This window comes from Melanerpes formicivorus, unplaced genomic scaffold (genome assembly GCF_026170545.1).
Source record: "Melanerpes formicivorus ecotype bairdi unplaced genomic scaffold, bMelFor1.0.p_v2 SCAF_1, whole genome shotgun sequence".
Lineage (NCBI taxonomy): Eukaryota > Metazoa > Chordata > Aves > Piciformes > Picidae > Melanerpes > Melanerpes formicivorus.
The window spans coordinates 34,978,718-34,999,312 of record NW_027142353.1 but is presented as its reverse complement, the minus strand read 5'-3'; the positions used below and the strand labels follow the sequence as shown (position 1 = coordinate 34,999,312).

The 20,595-nt window shown below is 47.3% G+C and overlaps 2 protein-coding genes across 2 annotated transcripts in view; one reads left to right on the top strand and one right to left on the bottom strand.

Moving 5' to 3' along the window:
* Positions 1-16,346, top strand: part of GAB2 (GRB2 associated binding protein 2) — a 143,291-nt gene extending 126,945 nt beyond the window's left edge. Inside the window, exons 6-10 of the mRNA XM_068140026.1 lie at positions 427-709; positions 1,715-1,805; positions 5,253-5,355; positions 6,517-6,642; positions 8,790-16,346. Of these exons, the coding sequence (XP_067996127.1) occupies positions 427-709; positions 1,715-1,805; positions 5,253-5,355; positions 6,517-6,642; positions 8,790-8,933 (747 nt within the window). The 3' untranslated portion in view covers positions 8,934-16,346. The remainder of the gene's footprint in view (positions 1-426; positions 710-1,714; positions 1,806-5,252; positions 5,356-6,516; positions 6,643-8,789) is intronic.
* Positions 16,347-18,682: 2,336 nt separating this feature from the next.
* The window catches only part of USP35 (ubiquitin specific peptidase 35), a 28,172-nt gene continuing 26,259 nt past the window's right edge, over positions 18,683-20,595 (bottom strand). The window contains exon 10 of the mRNA XM_068140014.1: positions 18,683-20,255. Coding sequence (XP_067996115.1) covers positions 20,085-20,255 — 171 coding nt within the window. The 3' untranslated portion in view covers positions 18,683-20,084. The remainder of the gene's footprint in view (positions 20,256-20,595) is intronic.

The following is a 20,595-nucleotide window of genomic DNA, read 5'->3' as shown; positions in this document are numbered from 1 at the left end:
TGCTGGTTGCCTGGGAGAAGAGACCAACCCCCACCAGGCTACAACTAGCTTTCAGGAAGCTGTAGAAAGAATAACCTCTCCCCTGAGCCTCCTCTTCTCCAGGCTAAACAACTCCAGCTCCCTCAGCCTCTCGTCATAGGGCTTGTGCTCCAACCCCCTCACCAGCTTTGTTGCCCTTTTCTGGACACGTTCAAGTGTCTCAATGTCCTTCTTAAATTGAGGGGCCCAGAACTGGACACAGGACTCAAGGTGTAGCCTAACCAGTGCTGAGACCAGGGATAGATCATCCCTTCCCACTGTATTGAGATTTTAGGTCTGGTCCCAACTCAGGTGTGTGTCTGGTGATGATGAGACGAAGGGATTTATAGTGGGATGAGGTTGAGCAATGTCTGATACTCACAGCACATTCTTCTGCTTGTCCCCCAGCAAGCGAAGGCAGTGGTCGCCCGCTCCCACAGCACCGACTCTGAGGACAACTACGTCCCCATGAACCCTGGTTCCTCTCCCCTGATCCACACTGAGAAAGCCAATGACAATGCCCAAAATCTCTACATCCCTATGAGCCCTGGGCCACATCACTTTGACCTGGTGGGGTTGTCCTCAGCTACTCTCCCTGTGCATAAAGGAGGAGCCATGGCACAGTGCCACAGACGGCTGAGTGAAATCCAGCCCCCACCAGTCAACCGCAACCTCAAACCCGACCGGAAAGGTAAGAATGGTTGATTGTGGACAAATCTGTACAGAAATCCTCCTGTTCTGGTAGTACTTTGGACTACATCTGTCATCTCATGAGTACTCAAGAGAGTCCTTTGTGGGGTGTACCTTCCCACTGCCAGTAGTCAGACCTTCAGATCTTCCCCATCCCCTTCCTCTCTCATAACAGCTATGGTGCAAACACAACTTTTGTGGTGCTTGAACAGCCTATCTCAAAGCCTTCCTGGACTTCATAGGAGATACATGTCACAGGCAGGAGATACATGTCACAGGCAGGATCTCATCCCCCTTACCTTCACCTCTCTCTATGCTCCACTCCAAAAATCTCCATGTTATCTTCAGATGACCCAGATTTTTCCTACTGTTTCCTACTGGGCAAATATAGACAGCTCTTCCTTTAGGGCTTTGCCTCCTGTCTCCAAATCTCTCCCCATATCATTGTCTGGAAGGTCACCAATGAGATGTTGAGCAGGAGGGCTCCCATCATTAGGGCATCAGCACCTAAGCCCATCAATATGCTCAGGGAGGGCTGAAGCTGGAGCACAGCAGTCTTGTCTTCCACCTCATAAACCACCCATCATGAGAAGAGCTTTCATGTTCCCCTGCAGATTTCTTTCCCATTCTTCATGGGGAAATTCACTAGCTGGAGGTAGCTTAGTCTGGCAAGGACTGGTCTTGTCCTCAGCTAATGGGTTATCACAACTCCTTAAAGAACGGGTTAATCATACTCTCCATTCCCTGGGATGTACAGACCTCTTTTGGGGCCACCCACCCACTTTAACTCTGTGAGTCAGAGGGAAAATTCACTGGGTTGCCCCAGTCCTGGCATAAATGAGTGCAGGGAATTTGGTTGAGGGTGTTTTTCATCAGCAAGGAGGTCTGGGGAGCGAGCTGATAAACAGAAGAAAAGAGCAGTTTGTCTGGGACCCTCTCATGCTAGTCAGGGATGCTGAATTGTGAGAATGTGCTGCCTCTGAACAAAGGCTTTTCTACTTCCCAGCAAAGCCATTGCCACTGGACCTGAGGAACAACACCGTCATCGATGAGCTTCCCTTCAAATCACCAGTCACAAAATCCTGGTCCAGGCCAACGTGAGTAATGGTTGGAGTACGAATTCCTTCCCTGCACTGACAGCAGACCTCTGGTCTTGCACTCGCTAGTGTCTACATGTAGCCATGCTGTCACCTCTGCCATGGATTAAACATCTCTGGCTGAGTGTAAGGATGTTGGCTGCCTTTCTGCTTTTGTTCACTGCAGAGGTTTCTTCTAGCCTAGCATCTTTCTTTGTTGAAGAGGCACATTTCTTGTGGCCCACCTTGAGCCAAACTAGAAGGCAGCCCAGACTTGGAATGCAGACCCAAATTTCCTCAAAAGCTGGATGATCCCTTCTGCCCACATTGTCAAATTTAGAAACAGGAGTTGCAGAGCTGGGTCATGCCATGCAAACATCTGCATTGGGATGAAAGTCCACCTTACCCAACACGCTACCCAATCAGGGACCAGCAGGAGCTATCTGAGAAAAAGAGTAATTTACAGAGCAATTCTTTCCCAAAATATCCTGCCACACCATGGCAACTGGGGGCTCAGGGATTTCCTTTTTCATATCATGGCCAGACTTGGAATCAGCAAAGTTGGTGAGGGGTTTGGAACACAAGCCCTATGAGGAGAGGCTGAGGGAGCTGGGGTTGCTTAGCCTGGAGAAGAGGAGGCTCAGGGGAGACCTTATTGCTCTCTACAACTACCTGAAGGGAGGTTGTAGACAGGTGGGGGCTTGTCTCTTCTCCCAGGCAACCAGCACCAGAACAAGAGGACACAGTCTCAAGCTGTGCCAGGGGAGGTTCAGACTGGATGTTAGGAGGAAATTCTACACAAAGAGAGTGACTGCCCATTGGAATGGGCTGCCCAGGGAGGTGGTGGAGTTACCATCAGTGAAGGTGTTTAGGAGGAGACTTGCTAGGGTGCTTGGTTGCATGGTTTAGTTGATGAGGTGGTGTTGGATGATTGGTTGGACACGATGATCTTGAAGGTCTCTTCCAACCTGGTCTATTCTATTCTAGTCTAGATCATAGAATGGGTTTGGGTTGGAAGGTCATTTAGTCCAATCCCCTTGCAGTAAGCTGGGACATATTTGACTCAATCAGGTTGCTCAGAGCCCTGAAATGTTTCCAAGGATGGGACTTCTACCACCTCTCTGGCCATCCTGGGCCACTTTCATTGTAAAAACCTCCTTCCTTATAACTAGTCTAAATCTCCCTCTTCTATCTTAAAACCATCACTCCTTGTCTTAGCAAAGCAGGCCTTGTTAAAAAGATTGTCCCCATCTTTCTTTTAGGTCCCCTTTATGTACTAAAAGACCACAATATGGTCTACCCAGAACCTTCTCTTCTCAAGGCTGAAGAATCCCAACTCTCTCAGCCTGTCCTTACAGCAGAGGGGTCACAGCTCTCAAATCATTTTTGCGGCCTCCTTTGGACCTTCTCCAACAGGTTCATGTCTTTTCTCTGCTGAGGACTCCAGATGGGTTAGATGCTGTCAAAACAGAGAGGCTCTCCTTACTAGCTTAGTCAAATGTTTTAAGAGACACTCATATTCCCCACACTAGAGCTACTGGCAGGAAAATAAATTCATTTAGGTCAGGATTTCACATGAAAGCCCAGCATGTGGCTGAGCAGCTAATTAAGATCTCTTGAAGACATTTCCTATTTCTGGAATGTGACTGCTCCTGGAGAGTTGTATCACTGGCACAAGACCTGTGGCCCACCACAACTCATGACCCAGCCAAGCTACCCCAACTCAGCCATTCTGTGGGCACAGGACATGAATTCACATCCAACTTTTCCCCCAAAAGGCCCCTCTGTAGTCTCAAAACACAGGGTGACACTGGCAGGGTCTGCCTGAGCTGTGTTTTGATTGCCTTGAAAGCAAAACCTAGCCTGAAGGAAGCCTGCAAAACGAAACCAAAGCACTTCAGAGCAAAGTCTGACAGCCAAAAATAACAGGATTCACACAATTCCCATTCTGCTGCTAATTCGTGGTCTGATGCTGTCCAATGAAAGGCAGAAGCAAAGCTTGGCTGCTGTGACTCCTCTAATAAATTGGATTGCGTGGAGACTGACTGCAGGGCATGAGGGCTGTGTGCTGAAATCACTGTGCCAGGCAACAGCAAGCAGGGTTTGACTGACGTGATGTCCAACCCTGGAGAACCTAATGGATTTTTCCCTTATCACCTAATCATATGACCCAGACTTTACTGCAAGGCAACAAATAGCTTTTTAAGATGCAAGCTTTCATGCCAGAGGCTGATTGCATTATGTGTTATTCTGCAGAATTAGATTTGGCCAGCTGAAAGGCAAGATGATGCCTCAGAGGCTTTGTTTTCCAGCAAAACATTTGGATGGGGCCCTGCACAGAAAACAAATCCTGGAGCTGCAGTGAGGTTGGAGGTGAGAAGCTCCACCAAGGCTGGCACTGCACCCTCCATAGTTAAATACTTCCTGTGAGATAAAAGAATTAGAATCATAGAATCATTTAGATTGGAAAAGACCTTTTCAGAGGGCTGGAGCACTTCTCCTATGGAAACAGACTAAGAGAGCTGGAGCTATTCAGTCTGGAGAGGAGAAGGCTCTGAGGAGACCTTATTGTGGCTTTCCAGTATCTGAAGGGGGCCTACAAGAAAGCTGGGGAAGGACTTTTTAGGATGTCAAGTAGTGAGCAAAACTAGAAGTGGATAGATTCAGATTGGATATTAGGAAGAAGTTCTTCCCCATGAGGGTGGTGAGACACTGGCACAGGTTGCCCAGGGAGGTGGTAAATCCCCATCCCTGGATGTTTTTAAGGGCAGTCTGGATGTGGCTCTGAGCCGCGTGATGTAGTGTGAGGTGTCCCTGCCCATGGCAGGGGGGTTGGAACTGGATGATCCTTGAGGTCCCTTCCAACCCTGACAATTCTATGATTCTATGATCATGAAATCCAACCATTAACCCTACTATAGCAAGTCCACCACTAAGCCATATCCCTATGCACCATATTTATATGGCTTTTAAACACATCCAGAGATAGTCACTCAGCCACCTCCCTGGGCAGCCTGTTCCAATGCCTGACAACCCTGTCAGTGAAAAAATTACTCCTAATGTCTAGATTAACCCCACCCTGGTGCAGCTTGAATCCATTCCCTCTTGTTCTATCACTATTTTAGTCAAGAGGAGTGACCAACACTACCTCACAATAACCTCCCTTCAGATCATGGAGGCTGGTTTATGCAGCTGATAGCAAGAGAGTTACAGGTACATATCAAGGAAGGTGTTACTAAAAAAAAGTCCTAGAAAGGAAAAATTGAGAAGATTCAGACAGTGATTTCTGAGCCACAGCAAAGTCAGGTTAGCAGAACCTCAATGCCACCTGCTCTTCGGATGCCCAATGTCCAGATATGAACATGTGTATGATTAGAGGAATCATGTGCTGCCTTTTCCTACCCCTCCTTGGCAATGGGCAGGCAGCACCTGCAACCATCATTAACACCTTGACCCTTGTCCTTGCAGCCAGACCTTCAACGCCGGCTCTCTGCAATACTGTCGCCCTGTCTCCTCCCAGAGCATCACCAGCACTGACTCAGGAGACAGCGAGGAGAACTACGTGGCCATGGTAAGGGCCTCACAGCTAAGATAAATGGTTCTGGCAGGACATATACATTCCACAGCTCTGCATACACATTCCTAGCTCATGACATAGAAGTGCTGAGATAGCTCCATGATGAATGGGGTGCACACCCTGACATACATCCCAACATGCACAGAGCAGTGACTCCTCCCATTGGGGTTATTACTGTATGTGAGAGCAGGGACATCTATTGCCTGCTTTGCCAGGATTTAAGAAGGGATAAAAATGTCTCTGGGGTGCCACAGTCTCTTTTCCTAATTTAAGTTGCTTTTTTGGCAGGGCTGTTATTCCCCCTAAACAGCTGCTGACATCATGTTTGTGTGGAGGGCAGGGGCTATCGGAGCAGCAGCAGGGAGTGGCACTGCTCACAGGGAGGGGATTTTATGTCTCTTTGCAAAACAGTTGACTTGAAGCATATTTTTCAGGCTGTGTAATTAAAGGGGTAGAGGAAATCTGTGCTCTGTGTAGTGTGGCTGTGATTAGTGAAGATCCCAGAGCTGGTCTGGCCTTGCTGAGGTGTGGTTCCTGGGAAATGCTAAAGCCCTCTGCTGATGTCAGGCATCTGAATAAAAACAGCACAAAGGCAGAAAAAGTAATCCAAAAGATAAAAACAAGAAGATTAGCTTGAAAAAGTCATTAGCACGATATATAATAATTGTAATTACAACTATAGAACTGTTTGGGTTGGAAGGGACCTTAAAGATCACCGAGTTCCAACACCCCCCACCCTGCCATGGACAGGGACATTTCCCACTAGAATGGGCTGCTCAAGGGCTAATCCAACCTGGCCTTGAACAATTCCAGGGAAGGAGCATCCACAACTTCCCTGGGGATCCTATAATATGATATATGGCTAAAACATAATGTATATATAAAGTATGTAGCATAGATGATATAGAGATAGAGATAGAGATAGAGATAGGTGATAGAGATAGAGATATGGAGATAGAGATAGAGATGAGAGAGAGAGAGAGAGATTCCTTCATTAATTCTGCACACCCTAGTCCCAGAGTGAGCAGATAGCCAAACTGGGACCTCTTTTAAAAGTACTTCTTTTAAAAGTACTTCTTGTTGCCAGAATGGTGTTAATTCCTGCTTCTTCCCATTTTAATACTCATTATCTCTCCTGTCTTTTCTCTGCATTAGCAAAACCCCATTTCTGCTTCTCCTGTTCCTAGTGGCACCAACAGCCCAGCACCTAAAAAGAGTTCGGGGAGTGTGGATTATCTGGCCCTGGATTTCCAGCCAAGCTCACCAGGGCCACACAGAAAGGTATGGGACAGGGTTTGATAAACTTCTGATTAAAAGTGATGCATATTCAAAGGGGTTTTATGCACACAGGCAGCAGCAAAGCTCTGGGCGGGGTTGTTGAATGGTCACTTCATAGGCATGATTTTTCCTGCAGATCTGTAGCTAGGTTTATTTCTAGGTCAAACTCAGTCTCTGTTGCATGTCTGCAGCCTTGTTGGCAGTGTCACCAGAAGCATGGATGTGCAGAGATGCTGCCAAGATCAGAAATTCCACTGGAGATTGTAAATTGTGTGCTGGAACAGAATTTCTGCTAGAGATTTTTATATTCCAAAGCTTTCAGGAGGTATCTCAAGATGTTTCAGAAAATGTTTTCCTCCTTCAGAGCAATAGGTCCTCCAAAGACAGATTTGGGGGTTCCACCTGAGATTCTTTCAGGAGCTCATTTAGACAATGTTGGGCACTTGTTCCCTGCCAGTCAGGTGCTTTTAAATGTTGCCATTTGAGCAGGAAAAGTACCAACTGCTTTCAACAAGTGAAAGCGGTGTTTAAAAGCTGGATTATGTTGAGCTGACCGTGACATTACCCGGTTAGAATGAGCTGTGGGAATGGGATGCCTCTGCCAAGAGTTCTGTGGAAAGGTGGAAGGGGAAGCTCCTAAAGACCCAGATGTTGATGACTTTTCTCCAGGCTCATACACAGGGGAAACAAACATTGTCTTAAAGTGAATCACAGGAAAATAAGGCAAGAGAGGACCTCAGGGCATCCCCACATTTAGATCTCTCCTGAGGTGCCAGATGAGGCTTTAACAGTCTCATGTTCATGGAGATTCCACAAGCTCCCCAACAGAAATCAGATAATTGTTAAGCTTGGGAAAGACATTTCAGATCATCAGGTCCAACATTCTACCCAACACTTCCACATGTCCAAGGCCACATACCAAGATGAAGATGATACCCAGGAGTGACAGAGTGGACTAGGGTGGGGACCAAAGGCAGGTCCTGCTGGGTGCCAACCTGAGCAAACTGGTAGGGAAGAGGAAAGCCTGGCTCAAGCTAAAAAGCACCTAAGCGAGGGGACAGTGGAGGACAAGGCATTGTGTAAACCTTTTGGGAACCTATAAGTTTACCTCAACTTTCTCAAACACCACCATTTTTGCTAGGTTAAACAACCCACTGGTTAGGTCCTTTTATTATTTGACAGCTGTCCCTTGATTGTTTCTTTCTGCCCAACAATATTTCTGTAGGTATCACTAATTTACATTGTGCTCCAACCTGGGAAGGTGAGTTTAGACCATTAAAAAACATCATTTGGCTCCAGTTGAAAGCAGCTAAGGGTCTTCTGAAACCCTTGTAGACAATGTTTTGGGACGTGAGAAATGATGGGAAAAAAGGTTTCTCCTTCCTCAACAGGTCTCCTGGATGAACTTGCAAACATATGTTGGGGATGAGAATAATCTAGTGTCCTAGGTGTGTAGGGTCACCACAGCTAGGAGGATGGAACTGGGGGTTTTGTATGTATCTACAAGAATTCTTTACACAAAAATGATTAAGATACAATGGTGATTTTGTAGTGTCAGCAGCTAGATACCACAACTGCAACCAAACCTTCCTGTCCCAAGAGTTGTTGGGAAGGTAGAGACCCAAATGGTCAAAGGACCGCAGGATGTTAGGGGTTGGAAGGGACCTCTGGAGATCATCGAGTCTAACACCTCTGCCAGAGCAGGACCATAGAATCTAGTGCAGGTCACACAAGAATGCATCCAGATGGGTCTTGAAAGTCTCTGGAGAAGGAGAATCCACAACCTATCTGTGCAGCCTGTTCCAGTGCTCTGTGACCCTCACGGTGAAGAAGTTTCTCCTTGTGTTCAGGTGGAACCTCCTGTGCTGTAGTTTATATCCATTGCCCCTTGTTCTGTCACAGGGTACAACTAAGAAGGTATTTCTACACTCTCTCTGCACCCCAGTCTCATGCAAGTAAGATGCAGGGCAGATGGAAGTCCTTCATCCAAGCCCCTTTGGGAGGATAGAGGGAAGGTGAAGCATCTGTAAGATAGCAGGGGAGGTGCAGGTGGACTTTCAGTACCTGCAGCACTGCTGCAGGAAGAGCAAGAGGGAAAATCTGGGAGCTGATGAGTGAGCAGGCAGTGACCACATTTCTCCTCCCCACAGCCCTCCACCTCGTCAGTTGCCTCGGATGAGAAGGTTGATTATGTGCAGGTGGACAAGGAGAAGACGCAGGCGCTGCAGAGCACCATGCAGGAGTGGACTGATGTGCGGCAGTCCACGGAGCCCACCAAGAGCACGAAGCAGTAACGCCTGGAGCAGGCAGAGGAACAGGCAAATGTCCTGGTGGTTTTCCCCACCAGGCTGCCAGCTCCAGCTGGGCTGGGTTTCTAAGACTTGTCTTTGGAGGGGAGGGGGTCTTCATTATGTTTTTTAATTTCAAGACAACAAAAGAAACTTACTTTCAGGGGAAGACTTGGCAGATACTGTTTGCCAGTGATAAAGACCAACTACATTCAGTGGCTAGGTTTGGGCTTTAGCTGCTGGATGCACTATCCAGGAACTCTGACTTAGCAATACCAGGTTTCACCCTATACACCTTTTGCTTACAGCTATTAAAGCCATCTTGTATGTGCTAACACTGCATCATCTCTCCCACATCTTCTTCCATACCATACCTCTATGCAAGTTTGCAGCATCTCTCATAGGACATCATTCCCCAGCTCCTTATGGTCGCCCTCTTCTTTCCTTCCCCACTACCCCAGAACTGAGCAAGAACCATTCCTTTTGCAATCACTTTCATTGTCCCATCTCTTGTAAATAATATGTTGAAAACCTCTGAGGGCTATTGTCCTCCTGTTGAGATAGCCCCTAAGTTTTTGGTCATGGTTGTTAACCTTCAGAAGCTTGAAGAGCATCTAGATTGTCCCACTGAGCTGACTTAGAAGCCCAGGACTTGCCCCGTCATACACACACACACATACATGCGAGCACATGCTGACACACATGCGTGCATGTGTAGAAAGGCCGAGTTTGTTGGGTGTCTTCTGCTGTTGATGCTCTCCAGCATCTTTCAAAGCTGGTGGGCTGGTGATTTGGCTTTGGATGACAGAACTTAAGCCCTGACCCAGCTGTCTGTGAGTCCTACATCTATGGTCATCATGAGAAGCTCTGTGGTTGAGTACAAGGGGCACAAGGAGGCTCTGGAGACCCTAGGCTCTAATCTGAATTGATCCAAGGATTAGTGACAGAGAGTGAGTGGAAGGCTGTTGTGAGGGCTGGTGGATGCTGTACTGCAGAAGTTGGTCTTGGGGAAGGAGGTCTGGTTGGGTGTAACTTGAAGGAAAGGAGGAAGGAGTAGAGTAATTGAAAGTTGGTGGATGTTGAGGCCTTAGGTTTGAGTGGAGGGTGGTCAGGAGAGTCAGAGCAAGGTGTTTCAAGATTAATGTAGCATTATGGTTGGTTTGTGGTAGGTGCAAAGAGCTGGACTAGATATTTTCTCCCCATCCTCAGCAATGTTTCTTCAACACAGAACTGGGGCTTGTTGACGTTAACGACCCTAGGCTCTAATTATGAGTGGGAATCTGCCATTGCCTCCTTGACATAGCCAGGCTTTGGGACTGCTCCTCAGACAGCTGCGGGGTGCAGAGAGCCAAGAAGGAAGAGACAATTTATTGCAGAGATAATAATTCATGATCTCAGGAAAACAGGAAAGACTAATGATTGCTATGGAGCAGCCTGATTGCCAGACAGCAGGCGCTGACACGAGTGAACCAACAGCCAAGCGGTGGAGACATTAGAAAGATTAGGTAATAATATTTATTAAAGAGCTGCAGCTATTCCTTCTGCAAGCTGAGCTTCTCCCAGCATCACAGGCTCTGTGTTCCACCAATACCACCAAGTTGTAGTGAACACTGATGCTCAAGCATTAGCACATTTGTTTAAGCTTGGCCTGAGTCTGGAAACAGCCAAATGTCACCCACACCCACATGGGGATAGGATGCCAGTCCCTTAAGGGCTGCCTGCTGGTAAAATAAGTCTTGAAATTCCTACACCAGTTTATATTCTCTTCTAATGTGCCATGAAAGGGAAGGGTATTAATGGAAAAGCTCTAATGACCCTTTAAAAACATTGAAGTGTTGGCCTTCTGCAGGAATAATGAAGCAAATATTCTAATGGTAAAAATAATAAATTATCTAGGAGAAAAAAGAAAATAGCCAAAGGGGAAGATTTAGTACATCCAGATGCTTTCTGAAGGTTGGGAAGTGTGTTACAGCCTGCAGGGGCCTTTGCCTCTCCTTGGGCGCTTGCACTCTTGCGTGGTGAGATAATGAAATGAGGACTAGAGTACAGTGTTTCATGTTTCTATAGCCCCTTTTATCACTGCATCTCAGGGGAGAGTAAATGTTGGGCCTGATCCAGATGGGCTCCCTGTCCCCACCAAAAAGCAAATGTGACTAAATGGAAAGCTGCTTCTTTCTTATGTCATTCTCTAAAGTGTTAGGCAGCCACAAAGGAAGATGAGGTTGGGGAATAAGGGTTATGATGCATGGTAGATGCACTTCCCTGCCAAAACTGTGCTGTTCTCCTCCTCTCACACTAAAATACAGCCACCTCTGGGGTGGATCACAGCTTCCATTTTGGGAACAGCTCCTTTATGCTGCTTTGGGTTGCACTCAGTAAAACGGTGCAACTATGCTCAACATGAAACTGAGCCCAGCTGTAGGCTAAAAAAATATCTTAAACTGGACCAAAAGTCTGAAGAAATCAAGTGTTAGCCCAGGCTCAGATTGAGGGGGGCGGGTTTCCACCTAGGAGATGGGGAACTCAACAAGTCCCAAAGGTGGGCAAGCAAAGGGGAGGCAGCAGCAGTAGTCATTTGTGATGGTGCAGTGGCTGGAGTGAGAAGATGATAGGTTGAGATGTGTTTTGCTCAGCCAGTGCCCTGTGCTTCTTCTTTGGGATGAGGTGTATCCAGTGCCAAGTTTAATCCAAATTGTTAATTGAGATTGGAAAAGCCCCTGCTGGGACTGGAGAAATTAGCCCTTTTCCTCCACATCCCACAAATGCCTGTATCTGGGGCAAACACTGGCATGGGATGACACTTTTCCCATGCTTTGGGGAGCTTTCATGAGCGTACCCAGGAAGTGACCTTTCGCTTCTGGCAGACCAAGGACCAAAACAACCCAGAAGCAGCTATTTTGCAACTGCTGGTTCCTGGTCCCCTCTCTGCTTTGCAGTGAGGCTGGAGTTTTCCCATTTTATTTTTGTCCCTTCTCAGCACCAATCAAATAACCTCTCCAAATAAGCAGCAGCCCACAGACTCTACTCATTGCTGCATAGACATGACTCCATCAAACCTTCCTGAAAGCCGTTAAGTAATCAATGGTTGCAGTGGAAATAGTCATCCCTGACAGTTGCTGGAGCTGATTACAGCAGTCCCTGATGATTAATGTTTGTGCACTATTTAGTCTTGAACCATATTGAAAAGCAGCTGCTTTAATTACAGGGACTGCCAAGAACTTTGTCCTGAAGGCACTGAGTTTATCACTTCCACTCTAGCCTGGGATGCTTAAGTATGACTGACTCTTTTGTTACAAGCAGGTAATTTTAGGAAGCTGAGAACATTGCAAATGGTTTATTTTAATTGCAATGGAAATGGTTTGGGTCTTCACATTGGTCTGGGGACCTACTCTACAGTCCCATTTAAGAGACAGGGTATGCTTTCAAGTATGCTTATAGAGAAGGCTTGTCAGTGGGACCAGCATCATGACCTCAATATTTGATTTTGTGAAGCACCAAGGTTATGGCTCAAAGCTCTTCCCATGCATTAAAATGACAAAGCTGGTGGCTTTAAAGGCAGAAGTCTCCCAAAATGTGTATCCCTTGCTGTGAGTGTGGCACTGCTGCCTATGGCTCCTCTTCCTGATGAAATGTCTGAGCTGCCTTGGAGGGGATTTGCTCTGAACTGCCATCTGCGTTTGCAGTGAGGAATACATTTCCAGCTCTAAATGGATGCCAAGCTTAGACTTAGTGTCAAGCTGGAGAAAGAAAATTCCTGTGAGTGCAGATTGTGCCAGGGTAAAGCTGAGTGTCTGGTAGATAGAGACAGATCTGGAGCTGGAACCAGAAGGTAGGTAAGGCTTGGGTTGACTAAGGGCTAACCCGGGTGGATTTGGACCCCAGGCCACCAGGCACAGGTTATGTAGGAGGGAACAGGAAGTCAGGAGGGCAGAAGGAAGGGGAGTCTGCCAGTAAGATTTAAGTCTTGGTCTGCACCATGTGCTCTTTTGGTATGAGTGAAGAGTCAGACAGAGAAGAGTTGTGGGTTGTGGAATGTGTTTTTGCCCCGTGAAAAACATGCTCTGGTGGGAGGGCAGCTCCCACCACTCTCAGGACTTACCCAGAGCACTTCAGTCTTTAGAAGGTCATCCTGCCCAACAATGTGATGCCACAGCACTCTGGTTTTCAAGGAGTCCAAGTCCATGAGCTCAGCTCTGAGCTGGACATGAGAAACCCTACCAGAAATATGCTGGGGACCAGGACATGCTGTTATGCTCTGAGGCTCCCATGAGCTGGTAATGGGGCAGCAGTGCCATGGCTTCACAGAGTTCTCCCATGAGGTGCCATCTCCAGCCTTGGGAGCTTTCTACAACCAGGCTGGATCAATCCCACAGCTGACCCTGTGTGGTGCAGAGGGTGGAACTAGAGATATCTCTCACGGTTTTCCCTGAGACACTGTGCTGCTGAGGCTGAGCAGAGACTCCTCCATGTGAGGAAAGGGACCAAAGATACTGCCCAGAGCCCTCTAGCATCCAAAACAGGGCCAGGGTCTCCTCTCTGGCCATGAAGCCAAGGCACAGCACAACCTCTAAGGCCATACCACCCAGCAAGGCGACCTAATCCATACTGGGGCCATTCTTTGCACCTGGAAGAGGGCTGGCTGGTCCACACTAGGTCATCCAGGACACTGACAGAAGGTCCAAGCAACTGGAAGAGGGCTGGCTGGTCCACACTAGGTCATCCAGGACACTGACAGAAGGTCCAAGCAACTGGAAGACAGCCTGAAGCTGTAAATTTGTGAGAATAGACATCAAACTTTGCTCTTTGCAACCCCATGCCAGTCCTTATACCCTGATATCACAGTCCCTCGAGCATACAAGGAGGATCTGTCTCACTTTGGCCACCCATTAATAAGCATGGCTCCTTGGGAGTGGTAGAGCCATGTCCAGGTCTTATGTGGTGGTGGACTTTGGTAGGAAAATGTTTAAATAGCTCCCAAGTCCTGTCTGACCTTCCTGGCCAAGGAAGTGAGGAAGAGGACAGTTTTGTCAAGTCATGCTTGCATTGTGTTGATGTTTTCCCACCTGATGATGTTACTATTCCATGTAAAAGTTGACATTCACCCTCACTGTGTGTCCCATTGAATGAGATGGGTGAAGCTGGGAGAAGCCCTACTCATAATGAGAAGAGCAAAGAGCAGAGTCTAATCCCAACTTCAGCCAAAGGACATGCATAGCCGTCAAGAAAATCAGAGGAACCAGTCCAGCATCGAGTCCCAAGGGCCAATACATCAGTTTAGGGCCCCTGGTGAATCCATATGAATCTCTTCTCTACCCAAAAGGCACCAACCTGCCCACATGCACACAATGATCTTGAAACTGTTAATAAGGCTCTTGCACATAGAGACATGCACCTTTTGGCTGTGATTTTTCCTTGGCCTGGAGAAGTTCATCCTGCTGTCAGATTGTCCTTGTAGTCACAATATTATCTCCCTGTTTGCAACTCCTAGAGTTGCACTCCTATTCAGTGCTACTTCAGTGGCTGCCCTTGAGAAAAGTTCCTATGTAGCAAGGTCTCACCAAATAAACACTCTCCCTACCAACCCATGGCCAGCTGGTCCTGGCAAATGGTGTCCAAATTTTAACACCAGCCAGCAACATCTGGAGCATAAGCTCCATTTCTTGAGCTAAAGGAACTTCCCACTGGGCTTGCTTCCAATCATAGAATTGTCAGGGTTGGAAGGAACCTCAAGGATCATCGAGTTCCAACCCCCCTGCCATGGGCAAGGACACCTCACACTACATCAGGTTGCTCAGAGCCACATCCAGCCTGGCCTTAAAAACCTCCAGGGATGAGGCTTCTACCACCTCCCTGGGCAACCTGTTCCAGTGTCTCACCACCCTCATGGGGAAGAACTTCTTTCTAACATCCAATATGGATCTATCCACTTCTAGTTTCACTCCATTCCCCCTAGTCCTATCACTACCTGACACCCTAAAAAGTCCCTTCCCAGCTTTCTTGTAGGCCCCTTCAGATACTGGAAGGCCACAATAAGGTATCCTTGGAGTCTCCTCTTCTCCAGACTGAACAGCCCCAGCTCTCTCAGTCTGTCTCCACAGGAGGCTCCAGCTCTCTGATCATCCTCATGGCCCTTCTCTGGACACATTCCAGCAGGCTCTTAACTTTTGATGCAGTCCTGTAATGGGTTCGTTTGCAGGCCAGGGGGTTGACTATATGGGAGAGGTTTGCCCCAAGGCCAGGAGATAAGACACCATTATTTTTCCTCTTGTTCTTTGGGTGACACCACACATTCTCTGCAGGTGGGAGGAGGTGTGTCCATCTGAACTCTTTATCCCACTTTTTTTCTCCAGCTTGTAAAATGAAGACTTTGTTTGTTTGTTTGTTTTTTAAGTTCTTATTTCCCCACCTCACAGATGCATGATGAGGTGCCACTAATTCACACCTAACAATGCAAAAAGCTGGTTTGAGTCTTCATGCAACGGCCGGGCAGTGTGCGGTGCTCCCCCGTTGGCATGTCCAGCATCGCACACCAACACTGCACATCCTGACCTGCAAAACTCATTCCAAACCCCTCATCCTTAATCACCAAGGTGGAAAACACTTGGCAGGATTTATTCCTGAGCAAGGTAGGGGGGAAGGGAAAAGCCATTTGCACAGTTTCAGTGTTCTGCTGCCGCATCAACCCTGCTAACACCACGTTTCGCTTGAGAGCCCTTTGGATGTGGTGGCTGAAACGCCTCGTGGAGAGGGGAAGGAAATAGGACCCTGGGCTCCAGGGTGAGCCCACCGATGAATCCCATAGAGTTAGGACCAAACCTTTAGAGTAGTTTTGTCCCATTCAGCCCAGCCTGTGGTCCCCATTGACTTTGGGCACGTTTGTGTGGGAATGGGCCCAGCCAAATTAGGGTAGTTCTCTCCATTTGTTTCTTAAACTCGCTGCGAGGGGAGGTCGGAGCTGCGGCTTTGAAGCCATTGCAGGTCGGCAGCCGATTCGCAAGGTGTTTTGTGTGTTTCAAAGCCTATGACTGTTCCTAAAGAGGAGTATTTTTAACTTCTTTTTTTTTTTCTTTTTGAGATATTTTTTTGAGTGTTCCATTTGTAGAAGGAAGGACAAGAGTAATCTGTGGCAAACTGTACAGTACGTGTCTTCTTGTGGTGTCACTGTTTGAATGGTTATTAAGTTTTCAAATCACTGTGGACAGCTAATCACTTAAGTTATTAATTTATTCTTGGGGGGGGAGTCGTTGTTTTGTTTTTTTGGTTTTTGGGTGTTTTTTTAAGTAATTTGAAACAATTATTTATCCTGTAAATTGGTCTTGAGAGAAGCCTAGATAATACTTTTCTCTTTTGTTTGATTTTTTTTGTTTGGTTCGTTTGGTTGGGGTTTTTTTGCTGTTAATAAACATGGTACATGCCTGATGTGAAGGTGATCTCATTTTTAAGTTCTGTATCTGCAGTGGGAAAGCAAGGGGGAAATAAAAGAATGATAATTAAAAGACATCTCCAACTGGTGACTCCCAGCATGGTTTCAGAGTGGGGAGAGAAAGGGTGAATTAATAACCTGATCAGGTTGAATTATTCAGCACATTCAGAGCATCTTCCCAGCATGTCACCAAGTATCTCCTACAGCTTCATGTGTCCTGTGTGTGCAGTTTGGGCCTTCAGAAAGCAGTTAGGGTTTTCCCTGATAGTAGAACACAAGCCACGTATTTTTCAGCTGCTAAACTGCATTTCACACTCCTGCTCCAAGGATACACTTTAGTACATGCAGGGTGAGGACAAATCCTGCCTTTCTTCCTTCCATCAGCTGCTCAGCGCCTGTGAGTTCCAGCTCAGAACACCAAATCACCCATAAAACCTGAGTACAAGAGCAAATATTTTCCCCCAAAGTTAACAGTTCAAACTCCCCCTCAAGACACTTAAATCTACTTACTTCCAGAGAAAGACAGCCTCCATAACCTCATTTTAAAACCTCACATCTGCAGCACAACTGGAATCCAGAATCTGGAGCTGAGGATTCCACTGCAGGCTCTCCTCAAGAGAGGCCCGTGTGACACTCTGGGCTATACTACCTGGTAATTGTGTATGCGTGTGTGTATTCTGTAGGTATAGCAACACATATTTATACTAGACACATATGCACAGTAATCACAGAATCTTTTCACTTGGAAAAGACCTGAAAGATCACATCCAACCACCAACCTAACACCGCCATGGCCATTAAATCATGTCCCAAAGTGCCATGTCACACACACAGAATCACAGAATCACCAAGGTTGGAAGATACCCCAAAGATCAAGTCCAACCCATCATCACAGACCTCATGACTAAACCATGGCACCAAGTGCCACGTCCAATCCCCTCTTGAACACCTCCAGGGATGTCCACACATCTTTTTAATGCCTCCAGAGATAGTGTCTCCACCACCTCCCTGGGCAGCCTGTTCCAATGCCTGACCACTCTTGCAGGAAAGAAATTTTTCCTAACATCCAATCTAAACCTTCCTTGGTGCAAGTTGGGGCCATCTCCTGTTCAGCCTGAAGAAGTGAAGGCTACAGGGAGACCTTCAATATCTGAAGAGGACCTACAGGAAGGCTGGACAAGGAATGTTTAGTAGGGCTTGTAGCACTAGGATGAGGTGCAATGGTTTGAAACTGGAGCAGGGCAGATTTAGGTTGGGCATGGACATGTGGAGGAAGTTCTTTACAATGAGAGTGGTGAAATACTGGACCAGGTTGCCCAGGGATGTGATTGAGGATCCCTGGAGACATTCAAGATCGGACTCTAAGTGACCCTGGACAGCCTGATGTAGTTGGAGGTGTCCCTGCTCACTGCAGGGGGGTTGGACAAGATGACCTTTGAGGATCCCTTCTAACCCAATCCATTCTGTGGATCTGTTCTATCACTTGATACCCCAACACCTGCCTCATTACAACCAATTATTTTGGGGAGAGGACTGTGCAGCAGCTGTGGATAATGCTCTGGGAACAGAGGCTCAGAGAAGCTCAATGTTAAGGATTATAGGAAATTAACTAAAGGAAATTGAACTAAACCAAAACACCTCCTTCCATCATTGAACCTGCCCAGGCTGCCACCCATGCTGTGTACTGCATGCTGTTTGCCTCTGCTCATCTTGGAAAACCTCGGGGAAAAGATCAGGGCATACTTAAGGGAAGCGTGGAGCTGTGAAACAGTCTCTCTGTTTTCCATGTTGTATTGATTATCTGCCTTGATTATTTAAATTAGGATCTCATCAAGGCAGAGACAGTCTCCTGCAAAAGAACCTTACAGCACAGGGCTCAGAAAATGCCTCCAGGTGATTCTCCAACACAAAGCAAGGGGCTTGCAATACAGCAGTTTGAAAGCTTTTGGCAGCTTCTTTGGAGAGGAGGTTCATAAAAGTCTATTAACCATACTAGGAAGCACTGTACTTCTTTTGTGTCTTCAGCTTTGGGGCCATATTTATGTCTTCTTAGCACTACTTTAAGTCTAGTGGCCTTAAAAAAAATGAACACGCTCCACTGCTCACCTACAGAACCCCACTGATAAGACTGTGATCTGCATTTAGAGGGCTGGGGGTACCCACCCCACCTTTGCCCACTCCCCTTTTCCAAGCCACCCCTCTGCAGGGTTGTCTCATATCCATGAGGGTGGATGTTCATCTCCTGCCAGCTTTTCTACCCCTTTTTTTGAGCCAACAGCCCAAAAGCAAGGAGTATTGCAAAAAGACACTAACCTTCTATGTTGATGTCCTTTATTTATATATAGGAAAGGCAATAAAAGAATATGATAGTACACACCAGAGATTCAATCCCAAGCATCCTCTCTGATAAACTTTCTGCTCACATTACCCATAGCAATGTTTGTGCTTTGCCTTTTCCTTCACAACAATACAATATTCCCACCCCCGTACCCCACAGTCAGGATTAGGCCCTGCACCCAGGACCTAAGGCACAAGTCTCTGCCACTTAAGCTGGAGAAATCTCTACTACAGGCACAAGGGAGGAGCAGGCAGGAACAAAAGCTGGGGAGGAATATGGAAGGGAACCACAATGTTGTAAACACACTGCCCATGGCTTGGGTGGCCTCCTGCCACCAAATCAGTCCCTGTGCCATTATTGATTCGTACAACACATTGGGTTAGTTAGTATTGATATAGCGCAGATAGAATGCACCTGGTTGGGCTACTCCCCTTGCAAGTCAGCACTTCAAAAACACTAGCTCCTGGCTTTGGGGAGGTTTCTCATGTACCACTTGGTTCAAGGTACTTCAAAGGAGCCCAAGTTTTAAAGGACAAATCCAGCCCAGAAACCCATGAGATGACAGCAGCAGAAAGACGCTAACCAAGTCCTAAAGACACATCTGGAAAGACAGCAGTGTGTCTGGGTCTGCTGTGTACACATAAAGCATCCAGTGGCCACCAGCAACACAATGTGGCTTTGCTGGAGCCCAGAAAACCCTAACTGGACCAGCTCAGCCTCTCTTAGCCAGAGAGGTTTGTTCCCCTCAGTCTCTTCTGGGTGCTTTGCAATGCTGCAGAAAACCCCTCCAGTCAACCTGCCACTGCTCACTGTGACCAAGCAGGCTTGCCAGCTGACCGTTCCATCAGATCATCATTGCCACCTTGGCTGCTCAGCATTTTTCAGCCTTTCAGCCTTTGTCTAGCTTCAGGGATATGTCAAGGTGGGTTCTCAAAACCACATTAAAAAAAAAAAAAAAGCAACAACCGCCCAGAGGTCCTTCCCAAAACCAACTCAGCACCATGGGAAGTGCTGCAGATCAGATGTGCATGGGACATCTGCATCCCTGAGGCCCCACTGGGTCCATCTTCATCCCTGTCCTAGTCTTCATCCCCTCCCCAGGCTGGTAGCATGGCTCACAGCAGGCAAGACACAGCTATGCTGAAGCAAAAGGACACTTCTCCAAGGTCAGTAGCTGCTTAACTCTGCATTAGCTTAGTTACATTAAGGCGTGAAGACCAAGTGCATAGGAAGCGGTGAGACCCTCCAGGTGCCTCTAAATAGCCCCTGAGTCTTTTTCCATTGAAATGTTCCCCAAATCTTCCTCCAGTATGCTTGCTGTCACCAGGGTGAGGAAGAGGAGCCTCTGGCTTCAGGTTGGCCCTGTAGATGTTGGCTACCTGGTCTAACCCGTTGGCTAGAAGACGAGTCCATGAAAGGAGCCGGATCCACCCCCACCTGCTGCTGGGCTGCAGCCCCCTGAGGAGTTGTCATCATCCTTGTCCCTGTCAAAGTCTCTCCACCACAGCGGGGATTTTGGCAAGGCAGAAATGTAGGCAGCTCTGTTCCTTGCTTCTTTTTCCTGCTCCTGGGAGGAAAAAGGGGGAGAAACAACACATACACATCTACAGCTAAATGGCATGGGTAGGAGGATGCTCCCACCTCCCCAAGGAGCTAGAAGCCTGTTTGGTTGTCCCTGGAAGCCTCCTCCAAATTAAATTGGGGTGAGAAGACCATGTGCTCATCTCTAGGGTTTGGTGGGAGGGATATAGCAAAGCATTGCATTTCTCCAGTGACCAAAAACCAGCTGGGAGGAAAGAGACCCCAGTACCGTCAAAAAGGGTGCTGCTCATGTCCTGCAGGACATTGCTGTTTGGCAAGCATGGAACAGGCTGCCAAGGGAGATGGTAGAGTTGCCATCTCTGGAG